The 14,717-nt window shown below is 43.2% G+C and overlaps 1 protein-coding gene across 1 annotated transcript in view; it reads right to left on the bottom strand.

Annotated features, from left to right (window-relative positions):
- Positions 1-303: 303 nt before the first annotated feature.
- FASN (fatty acid synthase) overlaps positions 304-14,717 on the bottom strand; it is a 44,735-nt gene continuing 30,321 nt past the window's right edge. Inside the window, exons 30-43 of the mRNA XM_056326924.1 lie at positions 13,646-13,765; positions 13,373-13,495; positions 11,106-11,329; positions 10,602-10,803; positions 9,973-10,124; positions 9,393-9,484; positions 9,089-9,240; positions 8,565-8,807; positions 6,902-7,090; positions 6,146-6,373; positions 5,456-5,676; positions 4,781-4,879; positions 4,411-4,662; positions 304-3,335 (exon numbers count right to left, since the gene is read on the bottom strand). Coding sequence (XP_056182899.1) covers positions 3,198-3,335; positions 4,411-4,662; positions 4,781-4,879; positions 5,456-5,676; positions 6,146-6,373; positions 6,902-7,090; positions 8,565-8,807; positions 9,089-9,240; positions 9,393-9,484; positions 9,973-10,124; positions 10,602-10,803; positions 11,106-11,329; positions 13,373-13,495; positions 13,646-13,765 — 2,435 coding nt within the window. The 3' untranslated portion in view covers positions 304-3,197. The remainder of the gene's footprint in view (positions 3,336-4,410; positions 4,663-4,780; positions 4,880-5,455; positions 5,677-6,145; positions 6,374-6,901; positions 7,091-8,564; positions 8,808-9,088; positions 9,241-9,392; positions 9,485-9,972; positions 10,125-10,601; positions 10,804-11,105; positions 11,330-13,372; positions 13,496-13,645; positions 13,766-14,717) is intronic.

Genomic DNA, 14,717 nt, shown 5'->3' with positions numbered 1-14,717 from the left:
AACAGCAATGTGAGTTTGTGACCCTGAATAAGTTTATAGGGCCAACAGGGGAGTGTGTTTTTCAGTTTCAGGATTAAGAGCAGCATGGTGCAGATAAGCTGTTAAGGAGCTAGCTGAGCAGAAGGATGGAAAGCAGTGATTGACAAGCGACTCCCACTTCAGTTTCACACGGAAGGGCAGATGTGAAGGACTTTGCTTCTGCCCTTGCCTTCTCACACAGGCAGCTGCAGTATTTGATTTTGCATTATGGTATTATTGTTCTACCTATGTCTATCTGATGGACTACTGAGAAACAACAACCAGTACCAGCACTAACAAGGTTTTTATTTTTGGCACACTGTATTCAGCAGCCAGTTACATAATGGGTTACAGGGCAGCAGCTCATAATTAAGACAGTTAATGGGGAAAAAAAAAACACCAAAACTATCTTCTGCTTTTCAAATAACAACCACAAGAACATTGAGAGCATATAGGCTGTAAGTAATTCTTGAGGAACTTTTATTACTAAACCAGTATCTTCAAGTTTTGCTTAGATGAGACCATGCACATTTATGTTTACACAGAGAACTCGTCCAACTTCTGCTTTGACCGCTGGAACAGCATCAGTCCTTGCTCCCTCAATATAGCCCATTCAGACTTGTTAAACAGTTTAAGCAAACAGGTACAATAGTTCTGTGCTAAAGTTTAATCAACCCTTTCTTTTTCCTTCTCGTTTTTTAATACAACCAAGGCAAGTAGGATTCTTTCAACTTTTTTTTTCATGCTCACTACAACTGCCAGTAGTTAAATTTAAACCAAACCAACCAACCAGACCACACTTGTTTTATGTAGTATTCTATGCATGGATAGCATACAGTAGATCTAATGCAGTCCCACAGTATGCACATATGCCCAGCTCAGCTCACATAGCCACTCTCCAGTATGGGAGTCTTTGCCGCTGTGAGGCAGCTCACCCTCACACATTACCCACTTCCCTTCTTCTGTTACCACCTAACACCTAGTCATCACACCTAACAATGTAATAGCATTTATACCCATTGCCTATCTAACACTCTCAACAACCTTGAGGTAGATGCTATTAGTCCCATTTTACAGACGGGGAAACTGAGGCAGTAACATTAATGGCTTGTCCAAAACTGCAACAATGGAGCCAGAATTAGAATTTGAGTTTCCACTTCAATCTTGTGGGTGTGTGGTTTGGTTGTATCTAAGGTACCAAAACCATGGCAACCAAGAAGCCATGCTCCAGAATAGTAAGTCTTCTTTATTATTATTTTTACAGACTCCAAATCAGATATGCCAGCAGCAGTTTTTGCTTTATACCAAGAAATGAGAGATTCCAGATGAAACACAGGATTAAGTAGTGGTGGTAGAGAATAAGACAAAAAGCCAACCAGTGACCAATTGTGTTTAATACTAGGAAAGCCAATGAGAAAAAAAAAAAAAAGAGACACTCTTCAGACCAAAAAGTATTAAAAAAACCCCAAAACAACAAGACTTATTTTGGAAATGCTTTAAGCTGACATTATGTTGGTTTTATTTCAGATTTCACAAAAGAAATACTTTATAAGGCTAAAACCAGTTAACCCAGCCACTATCAACAGAGGGTAGTATAAGCAAAAGACACTAGGTCAGAACCTGCAGTGAAGAACCACCCATTCCTGTCACTGGAATGCTCCTGTAATACCAGGATACTTCACTGGGGGATAAAGATGGAGAGAACTGGGGTTTTACAGCAGTTCTGAGAGGCACAATAGCTCCTCCTAGTCGGTGCTTTGAGCTACCCAGGTCTCCTCTGTATCATAAGTGTAGCAAGGATTTACTGATTTTGGAAAGGACAGATCCAGCATAGCAAAGGCAAGAAAATTTTTAATTGAATTTTATGCAAGTTTCCCTTAAAAAGGTACTGTATCTTAAAATCATACCATCAAACTGATTACTTGGCTAACTTACGTGGGCTCTCCAGTCTCATTACTAAGAGAAATGGAGGAAGGAAGAATGGAGAAAGAAAACAAATACACAAGGCTTAAGCAAGCCTGTGCTAATCAAAATATACAGGGGCTTTGGGCAGATGCTTATAGGTTTGCCTGAGCTTTGGTTATGGGAGAGCAAGGGTAGGAGGATTTGTTCAGTTATCCTTCAGGAATTCTATTCCTGCCCCCATTCCAAATGTCTGGTTGGGTGGTGAGACTGGAGGTGGGAGAGAATAAGTAAAGCAGTAGTCTTAATACTTTACTGAGGTTCTGATACAGCAGAGCACAGAACCTTGCACAAATATAAACAAAGTACTCGCCCAGGGACAGCTTTGCTTGTTTCTATCACACCCAAGTTAAGCCTGTCCAATACAGTCGTATCTGCCAAACCATCCACACTTCCCCTCCACCCCCTTTCTCCTCAAAAGAGTGGGTGATGGCAACAACCCTCCCTTCTGCCTTTTCCTTTCTGAACAGGGCAGGGAACTGGGAGCAACAGAAAGAAAAAAAACCAACCCAAACCAAAAGAAACCAGACTGTTCCAAAGATGCACTTTGGTTTAACAAATGCGCAACTTCCCCTTGTAGAATAAACCTTCCCCTCAAAAAGGGATGATTCTTTTCTCCTATAACCCACGATAAATTAAAACCAAGTAAGAAGTCTCTGGTTTGACACAATAAATACTTAGAATATATCAAATTAAAAAATATAGTTACAAAAGCCTCAATGGAATTCTCTTTCTGACCTAACTACAGACAGATTCTTCACAGACAAAAGGTATCTCCGAAATCAGCTGCAGTTCCTCTCTCCGCTCACTGGGCTTGGTCAACAAGTGCTATCACATACCCTTTGGAATACTGTTAAGACAAAACAATATTGAGCACGAGAAATCTACTCCTAAGTATTTCATACTGCCAAGGGTGTAGGAAGCAACTATCAGTGGGCTCACAGCAGTGCAGTGAGAGTCACAGCACTAGCATAACATGGACAGGGATACGAGGGGAAAACAAGGCATGGGAAGGGAAGGAGGAGAAAGAATCCATACAAGGTGGAAAAGGAAGAGGTGAGCAAGGAAGAGAGAGAAAAGACCAATGAAGTTCAGCTAGACTTCCCAGTTCTGGCAGCAGAGCAGATGAGATGTTGAACAACAGGAAGAGTTCCTTGGGGTCTGTCATAACAAGGAATGTTGTTGGCATTTTCTTCACCATTGACAGTAATCAGAAGTTAACCCTCTCTGACACTGACACGTGGCTCTGCCAGTGAGCTGTGGATGATCCCAATAATTGATTCAACGCCATCTCCCTCCAATAAGGTGCGGTGATCGCCTTCAACAATATGGACAGATACTTTCCCATCACATACCTGCATAAATACAAGTAAGAAATAAAAATTACATTCACAATTTACAACCAGCTGGTCATCTAGCTGTTTTGGATTTGTCAGTCTTAAGTTACTTATAGCTTACACCACTGTCTCTATCAAATTCAGCTGATAACAGCACCAGTTTTACTCTGATACATTTTCACAGACCAGCTGCAGGGTATTATTTGGAACCAGTGTACTACTAAAGCATGATAGGTTTGACAGCCTGGCAGGAAGCCAACCAACCTGATACTAACAGAATTTACCTACAATATCAAAGAATGAACAATACAGTAGCTACTTCCAAGCCCTTCAGAAAACCAAATAATGCTCCCCTCCACCTAATCTTTTTTCCCACCACCATGAATCTTCCTTTAAGGTCATTATGTAAATTTAATAACATACAAGTTAGCCTGGTATCAATAATGAATGTAAGTTAAAAGTCCTAAGGGACAGGAGATGCCAGAAGCAGGAAGGTAATTCTGAAAATCACTTCCCTTTCCCTAGTATCTGTATCATAATGCAAGACACTTAACCCTTTTACGTTAACAGGGGCTAACATTTTTTAGGCCAACAAGAAACCCACATACTAACTTCTAAGTGATCCACAAAAGGTAACTAAGAAAAAGCCGCCTCTATTGTCAGAGGGCTGACTCTTGCTCTTCAGAAGTCTGCCCTCATGCAGTGGACAAACTTTAGGGAGACCCCTAAAGACAGTGAAAGAAGGAGGCTAAAAGTTACTTCTGTCAAGTTACTACCTTTTGACATCTTTATTATCTAAAGTCTATCTAGAGAGCTGCAAGAATCAGCTACAGAAAATGCTTACTTATTCCAATATAGAGACTAGACCTTCTCCTGACCCTTACTGCCCTGAGAAAATGCCTGGAACCAATCAACTCATTTGCTTTCCGGGACTTTTAGTTCTTGTTAGAGCACAATAGCTATAGAATGGTAACTTCTTTTAGGTAGGTTTTGTCCCTTTCTCCCTCAGTAAGGATGATTTTTTCCATGCTTTCCTTTTGCTCCCCCAGATATCAGGGGAACCTGAACAGTCACCAGTGGATCTCAGACTGACCTCAGAGAGTCTGTAGTCTCCACCCAGACCTTCTTCATATTCACTCTGAGACTTTGCCCGCATCAGCGTCACGTTCCCATGATACTTGGACTCTGGTATGTACTTGTCAGCAGCCTTCAGTTTATGGTAAAAGGAAGCAGCAGCAAATCTGAGTGCTTCACGATTGATGTTTGTATATATTTGAGTTATCAGGTCTGCAGCAGCATTCACACGAGCCTCCAGATCTTTCAAGGGCAGAAGAACCTCCAGCAGCTGGAAATATTAAAATTTTTTTCCCCCATTAGTCTCAGTATCTGAGAGTCAGTCTCCGTCAAACAAAAAATGCACACACCTCTTGTGCAACAAAGAGATTTTAAAAAGGAAACATTACCTTATTGTATTCAATGCCTGTAAATTGCTGAACAAAGACACACAATGCTTCAGTCTCCAATGCAGCCTCATTTCCTTGGCTCAGCTTGGCTCTGTAGCTCTGGAAAAGAAAAGAATAAAATGTGAATGAGAGGGATATGCCTGATCTTGAATATTAGATATAAAAATTACGTAACAAAGGCCTCTGAACTGGGAAAAGGGAGGGGTGGGGAAGAAAAAAAGACAGACTGAAGCTTGGGGTGGGGGAGGAAGATCCCTTGAGGGCAGATGTAAAAGCAAATCCACAGATGGCAATTGCCAAGAGCCTAGCATCCTCTAGAAAGTACAACAAAAGTGGAAAGGAAGGCTTAAGCAAGGTTTCCTAGCACCCCTACATGAGGATCTTGTCTTGCAGGCTCCAGGATCTTCCAGAAGACACATTAGTATGATCTGTCATAGAAAGAGCAACATTTGTGTCCTAGCCCTTGCCAGTTAATGAAGACCACCGCCACCCATATGCTTCCACCCTTCAGCCATCACTAAGTAACCACTGTCTGCAACCGTCTCCCAAATCCTCTGTCAAGAAACATTTGTCAGCTTTTCTGACAATTCATGTCTAAAATAATAAGCTCCCAGAACATGAGCCCTGATGACACAGGACGGGCCCCAGACAGATGATTTTCTTTGTATCTCTTACCTGAGTGTATGCTGCCACAAAGGAATGAGACCCATCAAAGAGGAACAGACTGTTGAGTACATGGGAAGCATTTTGTTGTACTTGCAGTTGGGAGCACATCTCAAAGGCTACACAGGCACCAAAAGAGTATCCAGCAATGCGGTAAGGTCCTTCAGGCTGTATCTGTTTCATACAGTCGATGTAGTAGGCTGCTAGGCTCTGTATGCTGTCCAAGGGAGCAGCTACAACATGGAAGCAAGTTAGAAAGACCCCGGTGAAAAGGCACTAGCAGAGACAACTACATTTTCATGAACTCAGAAACAACCCTGCTGGAAACATTCAGTTTATTTTGAAGGTAAGTGTCTCAATTATAGTTAGCAACTACATTTTGGACAAGGAATGTTCCTGCTTTGCAAAGACAGGTAGAACAGCATGCCTTTTTTCTCCTGCATGCTTATCAGATGGCAGGGACTCCATGCCCTCTGACTGACAGCAACATCCAGTTGTTCAGTTTCCACATACACAAGCTCTTCAGCCTAACCCAGTACTTCTCATTACCTGCGGATCTTTGACATGACCCTGGCGCAGACTGTAGGTACTGATGCTGATCCACAGAGTTTAAGAATCTAGAAACAAAGCTCTCTCTGTCCAAGGCAACTACAACTCAGAACGTTACGTTTATGAATTCAAGATGCTAAAGAACTGGGATACCTTTTGTGCACTGGAGCCCATAGCAGGGCATATGAAGTCTAGAGGCAAGAGTGTAGAAAACTGCAATGGATCCTTCAATGGGGTGAACAAGGAAAAGAGGGCGCTCGTTGCTCTGCACATTATTGAGACGGGTGACCGTTGGCCCTTCTGGGTTCACCAACAAGTTGTTCAAATCTAGTTTTGGAGGTTCACCCAGGCCTGTCTTCATCAGTTGGGATGGCTTCATCTCTTTGAAGGAAAGCACACCAGACAGACACAATTAGATTCAGGATCAGTCACGGCCATGCAGCCCAAGTCCTAAAGGAGAACCTCAGGGCTGCTCTGGATAAGCCCACTGGCTCACTAAATCATCAGGGCACAGACAGAGAGATCTCCCTATTGTCAGCTGCTCTGCAGCAACCGCATGTGCTTTTAGCTTACAATAAGCATGACATTACATGGTTTATTCCTCTGACAGGGAAAAGGTCTTGAATAAAACCCTGCACACAGCTGCACAGGAGTACTCGTGCAGGCAGGTATTAGCCAGGCAAGAAAGCCACTTTCACACTTTTTCTTACATCCCGCCCCCAGAACTGATGGGCCTGTCCTAGTCACCAATGCACTGCAGTGACTTGTCTGTCACTGAAAAGCTTTTCAGCTGTAACCTTATTTCATGATCTGATAGAGGCTTATGTCACTAGAGATGAAAGCAACAGATTGGGAGCTTAATTATTTGGACTCAGGTGACTGGAAGCAACCCTAATGCAGACACTATACCCTCTGCTGTCCCAGACTTGGAAGAAAGTTCATGCAGTTTGTTGATTGTAAGGAGTCTGATTTCTCTCATGGTCATAACGATGTCATAGTCTCTCTCCAGTGTCTGGCGCACCTCCACTCCCATCAAGGAATCCAAGCCCAAGTCTGCCAAGGAACTCTCCGCATTCAGACTACTCACGTCACGGACACCTGAGAAAAAAAACCAAGCACACTAACAAAAGGCCAATTTCTTTTCAGCTCCAGACACTCCAGCAGTCTTCTCAATTTTCTTCTTTCTCCTAAAACCCAAATAAACTGCAGCTACGGGGAATTACCTTTTAAGATCATCTAATGATTTCAGAATTCACCTCTTCAACACATCTGGTCATATTGAATCAAATCTTAAGAGTACAAGTTAAACGTGCACACCTTTATGACAGGGGGATACACCTAAGTCCCAGAACATCATCACTTCAGCTCTAGACCAAGTCCAAAATAATCAGCTAAAGGAATTTCACATACTGGAGGCTCTAACTGAAACTGCGGTCTTAGACCGCATGTAACTAATGTAACTAATCCTCAGCTACGAGATGAAACAGTCTATCACGTTAGAGGAAGAGGCAATTCCTCAAGTCTTCATTGCCTCTTACCCTTCAATCTTCACACTGTTCAAGTCACTCACCCTTTCCATACCTGTAAAAGCCCTCTCATAATAACACCTGCATCTACAGCTCTTCCTTCCCTCCTCCACCTTGTGCTGCCCCGGTGTTGCCACCCTTCCCACCATCAGGCTTCTTACCAGCTTATCCCTTTGTCATCTTCACACAAGCTCTCCTTCCAAACTAACCCTACAGCTGGTACAATTTTCTAGACACTTTCCTGTGACTTCTAAAAGCCACATCTGTTCTCTGAGGTCAGGTCTGCCACCAGTTACCACACACACAATTCCTTAAGTAATACTCAGGAGACTGTCTTTAATTTATCAGTAACTCTTTTTGTAGAAAACAAAGGATCAGTAGATACTTCTGTCTGCAAAGAGACAAATGAAGTGGGACATAGTAGAGTTGACACTTTCAACACAAGAACAGGGGACACAATGGTAAAAGGAAACAGATTCAAAACAAGACAGGACACAGCACCTCTTGTAACACACAGTTAAGCTATGGTTAAATTTCACATGGGATGACAAACAGAGCTGGTAAGAAAATCCACTGCTAGTTAGTCACTAAGCACACAAAAGCTACTTTTTGTGGCATGGGGACATCCTAAGGTGAACGTTTTGAAGTTGGAATAGTACTTGGAAAGTCAGCCACATATTTGCCCTGTTACGCGCTGTTCCAGATTTTTGCTCTTGGGGGCCGTTCCTGTTGATTCTCCAGCTGGAGAAAGGCACCAGCTCACTCTAACCAAAACCCAAGACACTGAAGTCTATGTGTGTGCACTTGTATGTAAACACACCAAGGCAGAAAAGCCCATACTGAAGAAACAAATCAATTATTGGAGATAGGGAGCAGTGTAAAGGGGGAAAAAAACAAACAAAAACCCAAACTACCCCCACTACCACCACCCCCCCACAGGAAATCAGGAGGAGATGCTGAACAGAGTGCCTATGGCAGCACCACTGCTTTCCAAAGGCACTGGGACAGTAGACACTGCCTAGCAGTGCTTGTCAGAGAGCACTTACCCAGGATGTGAGCAACAGCTTCTACAAGATCCCGTTGATTGCCTCCTTCAGTTTTCACAGAGACCTTCTCTGCTAGGACAAAACTGGACATGACAGGATGAGGTTGATTCAGGAAGGTATCAAGCACCTCCAGGCATGAGCTGATTTGCTGGGGAATGGTTCCCCCCACGACAATCTCTTTGTTGCCCATTGTCTTCAGAAGGATGCCCACATCACCAATGGCTCCCCACTGGATTGCCAGGCCTGGAGCAGAAATCAGAAGAAAGAACATACAAGGCAACTAACTAAAGCACATGGCAGCAACAGAAGAGTTAAACAGCGAAGTGAAGGCCTGTATTTCCTTTGTACTGCTAAATGGTCAGCGTTCACTCACACATTAATGACTCAGGGTAACAGCTAGGAGAGGAAACAGCCTTCAACATTCATTATCATTCCAGACAAGTACACAAATTTCTGGTTAGCCGATTCTTCTCTGCACGTTTGGCAAGACCGGTTATTCTGCACAGTGTGTGAAGTCATCTTACCTGGGAGTCCATCATGATGTCGCTGCTCACAGATACGCTCCATGGTAGAATTGGCAAAGCCGTAATTACTTTGCCCAGCATTTCCTCTTCCACAGCTTACAGAGGAGAACACAACAAAATAGTCCAGGTCTGGACACTTCTTACGAGTCACCCTTGGAGCAGAGCGGGAGAGAGAAACCCCATCAGAAAAAACCTGCGAATTATGTGTTACTGTGAAAGGCTACTGCAAGACTAAAACGACCAAGTTTGATCAGCTCTGGGACCGTAAGAGCAGTTTGTATCTGTCCGTTCTACAGACACCTACCAGTCCAAGTGAAGGGTGCCTGAATACTTGGGCTTGTTGACCTCCCAGAATAACTCCGGGGTTTGATTTTCAATCATGCCATCTCTAAGAACCTATTGGGGAGCAGGTAGAGAAAAAGAGAAGGAAAAAAAGAAAAAAAAAAAGGTGCAGTTTCAGTATCTCCAGTTTCTCCATTTAAAGTTGCTACATGGTTTGAGATATGAGAGGATATCGCTACACAATGCATTTCTGAATATCCTGAAATATGACAAGAACAACATGGCTTTTGGCAAGTCTGCTCTTTTCAGCACTGCCACTGCAGCCTTCAACTGGGAAGTTCTGTATGGGATTTTTCTCTTCACCAGGGCCCTTGGGCAAGTTTTATCTTCTCCCAGAACTGAGCTTGCTAGCCACATACTGTTGCTTCCCAGGTCAAGGGGCCAGATCTGTAAGCCTTTAGTCACCAGGTAAGGCCAAAGAAAAGTGTCCTTTGAAACACAGAGAGGCAATCTAAAACTGTATGAAGCCTGACTGCTTTCAGTAAAAAAGCCACTTGAATGGCTGCCACCTCTTATAAGTCCTAAGCATTTTTGTCACTTACCACAGCCAAATTAAAGACGCCTCCAACTGGGCCAAGCTGCAAAGCTTCTTCTATCAATAGCTGTGTTCCTTCTAGTGTTCCAATATCACTGGTAGATACCAACACTTGGATTCCCAGTCTCTTCCACTCTCCAACACGTTTAGCTTGGTAGCCTACAAAAACCAACCAAAAACAGAAAAAAAAAGAAGAAAAAAAAAAAAAGGGGTGAACAGTGCCTGGGATGAAGCATTCAAACCATAAAGGTTTGGGTAACCTGCTCCTTATGCTGTTCTGACTAGATAGGGACCAAATAGCCAAATAGTTCCTCACTCAGCTATAAGAGAAAAACTGGACAAAACTTGAATAGTAGATAGAAATCACCAGAGTTTCATAAATACCATAAACAGATCAAGATGGAGTCAAGAGAATGGAGAGGGAGAAAAAAAAAGTACAGTAGTGAAGGTCAAATTAAAAGATACTTCCTCCTTTAGAATAAAGGTGACAACACTTGTCTGAAGTGAGAGTACATGAGAGGAAAGAAGGGATCATGACATTATTATTTGCTGACAGGACACTTTAAAATGAAAACTACAAATTGAGGCATGTTGAAAGACAGTCACGTTCCCTGTTCCTTTATGACTTTTGCTTACCAGTTCGTATGCCAGAACGAGATGTCAGTACAAGCTTCTGTGCTCCTCTCTCAACTAGCCACTGAGCCAACTCAAGCCCAAATCCTCCTAGGCCCCCTGTGATGATGTAAGACTTGGTAGGTGGACAGGAGGTTCGGGAGACAGCAGAGATTTTAACTGGTTCAGACTTTCTTAAGTGATGTTCCTTTTCTTCTTCCTGGACCTTCCCACCACAAAGAAAAAAAAAAAAGAAAAAGAAAAGAAAAAAAAAAAAAGAAAAAAGCAGTTAAGATCAGATACACAATGCATTTCTTATCTTTCCATGCTATGCTTCTCCAGCCAATGGGAATGACCCTTGTAGAATCAGAGTGACGGACTTGACAGTTACATTTATTACAATGTCAACGGTAAAAACGGTAACTCTGTACTGCCCTAGTTATGCAACTTCAACTTGAACTGGATCTAATTATCCAACCTACAGAAGATGACAGGTGCATCAGAGAATCAAAGTCATTATCTCATTACCTTGATCATAACTTTGCCAATGTGCTTTCCTTGTGCCATGAACCTGAAGGCAGCTTCTACCTCCTCTTTGCTGAACACTGTACTCCTCAGGGGCTTCACTACACCATCTTCTATGCCTTTGGTCAACAACGCTGATACTGCTTCCCACTCTCTGTTTCCTTCCTCAAAGATTGCATCTAGCAGGATCCCATGAAACGCCACGTTCTTGAGGAAGAGAGCCATTCCTAGAAAAAGCAACTTGGTTATGATCGGATGCTGCTGACATTTCAGAGGAGAGTTATCTTCTGCTTCAGAAACATTTCTGTGTAGGTCAGTAGCATAGACTGAGGAGTAAAACAGTCTTTAGTTGCTAGAATTCTACATTTTGCAAACTCATTCTTGCATGTACTCTCTAAATGCTGTATTAGGTTGTTCTCTTATAATCAATCAGACCAGTTTAACAAACTCCACAAATGAGAACTGTGTGTTAAGAGGACAACTTATAACATGGTCAGTCTGACACTAAAAAGGACATTTTGTGTCTAGTGATAGCTGGGTTAAGAGTCACACAGGAGCTAGAATCTCGTGCATCTCCTGTCCAACTCCACAGGCAACTCTTCCTTGTAGGAAGTTTTTCATGATGCTAGGATCTTTTGGAATTTAATCAGAATGAGAAAGGAGACTGCCAACACTTGCTATACGCAATCATTGTACAGCAGGAGGACATTTTTGTCATTTTTCACTAACACATCATGTCATAACATTCAAAACCATGGGTTTTTCCACCCAAGAGAAATCAGGTTAATCTTTCCCATGCCATCAAAAAATGGGAGGTGCTGTTGACTCTCAAGGGACAAGGGCCTTGCAGAGGGGTCCTGACAGACTGGTACACTGGGCAATCATCAATGACATGAAATTTAGCAAGAATAAATGCTAGATTCTGCACATGTGACTGAGTAATGCCAGACACAGGTATAAACTGCGAGAGGAGTGGCTGGAGAGTAGCCCTGCAGAAAGAGATCTGGGGGTGCTGGTGGGCAGCAGCTCAAGAGAAGCCAGCAGTGAGACGTGGCACCAAAAGGACAAACCATAGCTGGGGGTGCATCAAACCCAGCATCACCAACTGGTCAGGAGAGGGGACTGTCGTGCTATGCTCAGCGCTGGTTTGGCCTCACCTGAAGTACCGGGTACTGTTCTGGGCCATTCAATTTAAAAACAGTGTGAAGGTCCTTGAACACATCTAGGAGGGCAAAGCTGGTGAAGGGGCTGGGAAGCATGTCCTACAAGCAGCTACTAAAGACTTTGGGTTTTTCTGGTTTGGAGAAGAGGAGGCTGAGCGGCCACCTCATTGCTCTCTGCAGCTTACTGAGGAGGGGACTTCGAGGGAGAGGTGCTGATCTCTTCTTCCTAGCATCCAGCCATAGGACGCAAGGAAATGGCTCAAAGCTGCGTCAGGGGAGGTTCAGACTCGGTATTAGGAAACATTTCTTTACCAAAAGGGTGATCAAACACTGAAACAGACCTCCTTAGAGAGGTCGTTGATGCACCATGCCTATCCATGTTTACCTGGCATTTGGAAAATGCCTTTAATATGCTTCAGGTTTTGGTCAGCCCTAAAGTGGTCAGGCAGCTGGACTAGACTATTATTGCAGGTCCCTTCCAACTGGAACCATCACATCCTATTCAAAATGGCACAGATATTTAGTGAAACAACAGATTAAGGTTCTCTCAAGATCAGGTTCTCCGTAGTTATCTGAAAAATTCCAGTTATTTTCACTCTACTAATGATCAAGTTTACCCAGAACAGAGGGGAAAACCGCAGCTTGTACAGCTATGAACTTCATTTGCTGAGTTTTACAGTGCATTCATCTATTACGAATGCATGTGTTATATCCCAAAAAGTTTTTAAGTCAAGTCCAACACATCTATGGAATCTGCAAGCTAACAGACTCAGTGGCAAACAGTACCATGTGAAATGAATGCTGCTTCTTACTACCTTACTATCTGAACACTTTGTGGGCAAGATATCGTACACTGATTCTAAAGAAAGACAGCTTACATATTTTGTGTGTTTTATGCAGGCTTCCAGAAAAATACTGAGTGCCATGCTTCTCCAAGAAAGCATTTGTTGAAAAGACTACATAGTTGTTAGTGATAAAAGTGGAACAAGTATTCCAGCTAAAAGCTGGAATTTGAAGACTAGCCTGTGTTAAGACAGCATACAGGTTGTGCTGTCATGCTTGCTTAAACCTAATGAGATGTATTTCCCAATGCCTGCCCCATCTTACCAAGCTGACTGTTGTTAGACAGATCAAATTTGCCTATTTCCAAAAAGCGCCCATGTCGAGCAAGACAGCGCAAACTGGCTTGCAGCTTCTCTTCTGCCAAGGAATTTAACACGAGGTTGACACCTGCAACGAAAGGAGAAGCAACTATTTCATAAACTCAATCTGCTGAGAGCCTAACCCTATTTTCCAGAGACTCTTTTTGTCTTTAGGAAGTGCAACTGCATAATGTGGCATAACTTGACAAAAGAAGGAAAAAATAGTCCTTGAACTTACCTTTTCCATGTGTAACTCTCAGTATGTGTTGCTCAAAGGTAGTATTTCGGGAGCTGGCAAAGCTATCAGCATCCAGCTGTGGGAACCTTGCTTGGAGATATTCACGTTTCTCAGTAGAACCTGTTAAGTAGAAGACAGGTTGAATGATGCCAGTACTTTTCCCTGCGCCCCCCCAGCCCTTCAAATGATGAAACAGCTCATTTTCCTCTGCACATCTTTTCCCAAGGACTGTGAGGTTGAGCAGCCATCAAGCACTTGTTTCAAAAGGCATCATGCCTTAGGACAAAGGCTGCCTAGTTGTTACTGATCATTTATAAGCTAGAAAAAGAACCATGAACAGAACAAGCCTTAAAATGGATAAGCATTCTTTGGTCACATTACTGAATTTAAAATGAAGAAGCCTTGATCTTCTTCCATACTTCTGATTACATAGTGTACAAGGGTAGATAAATTTGTCTGTGCTGTGGAAGTTTCAAGCACATAGCCAGTAACTGTATTTACCATCCTCAGTCTAGAAGCTAGATCAAAGTTACAAGAGATCATACTGGAAAAAACCAAAATGTTTCTACACAAACACATATTTTTATATATAAATATGCACACGTTTCCTCTGTTTATTAAAGCAGATTGCATATATTAAGACTCAGTACCGGGTCCTTCATGTGGGTCACAGCAACCCCATGTAACGCTGCAGGCATGGTGAAGAGCAGCTAGGAAGCTGCCTGGCAGGAAAGGGCCTAGCTGACAGCTGCTGAATATGAGCCAGCAGGGTGCCCAGGTGGTCAAGGTGGCCAACAGCATCCTGGCTTCTATCCCAAACTGTGTGGCCAGTAGGACCAGGGCAGTGACCGTCCCCCTTTGCTCGGCACTGGTGAGACCACACCTCGAATCCCAGGTTCAGTTTTGGGCCCCTCACTAGGAGAGGGACACTGAGGTGCTGGAGCAAGTCCAGAGACAGGCAGCAAGGCCAGGGAAGGGGCTGGAGCACAAGTCTGGTGGGGACTGCCTGGGGGAGCTGAGGGTGTTTAGCTTGGAGAGGAGGAGGCTCAGGGGGGACCTTACCACTTCTCTG

This window comes from Falco biarmicus, chromosome 1, assembly GCF_023638135.1.
Source record: "Falco biarmicus isolate bFalBia1 chromosome 1, bFalBia1.pri, whole genome shotgun sequence".
NCBI lineage: Eukaryota > Metazoa > Chordata > Aves > Falconiformes > Falconidae > Falco > Falco biarmicus.
The sequence above is the reverse complement of the archived record's forward strand: the minus strand, read 5'-3'. Positions and strand labels throughout refer to the sequence as shown.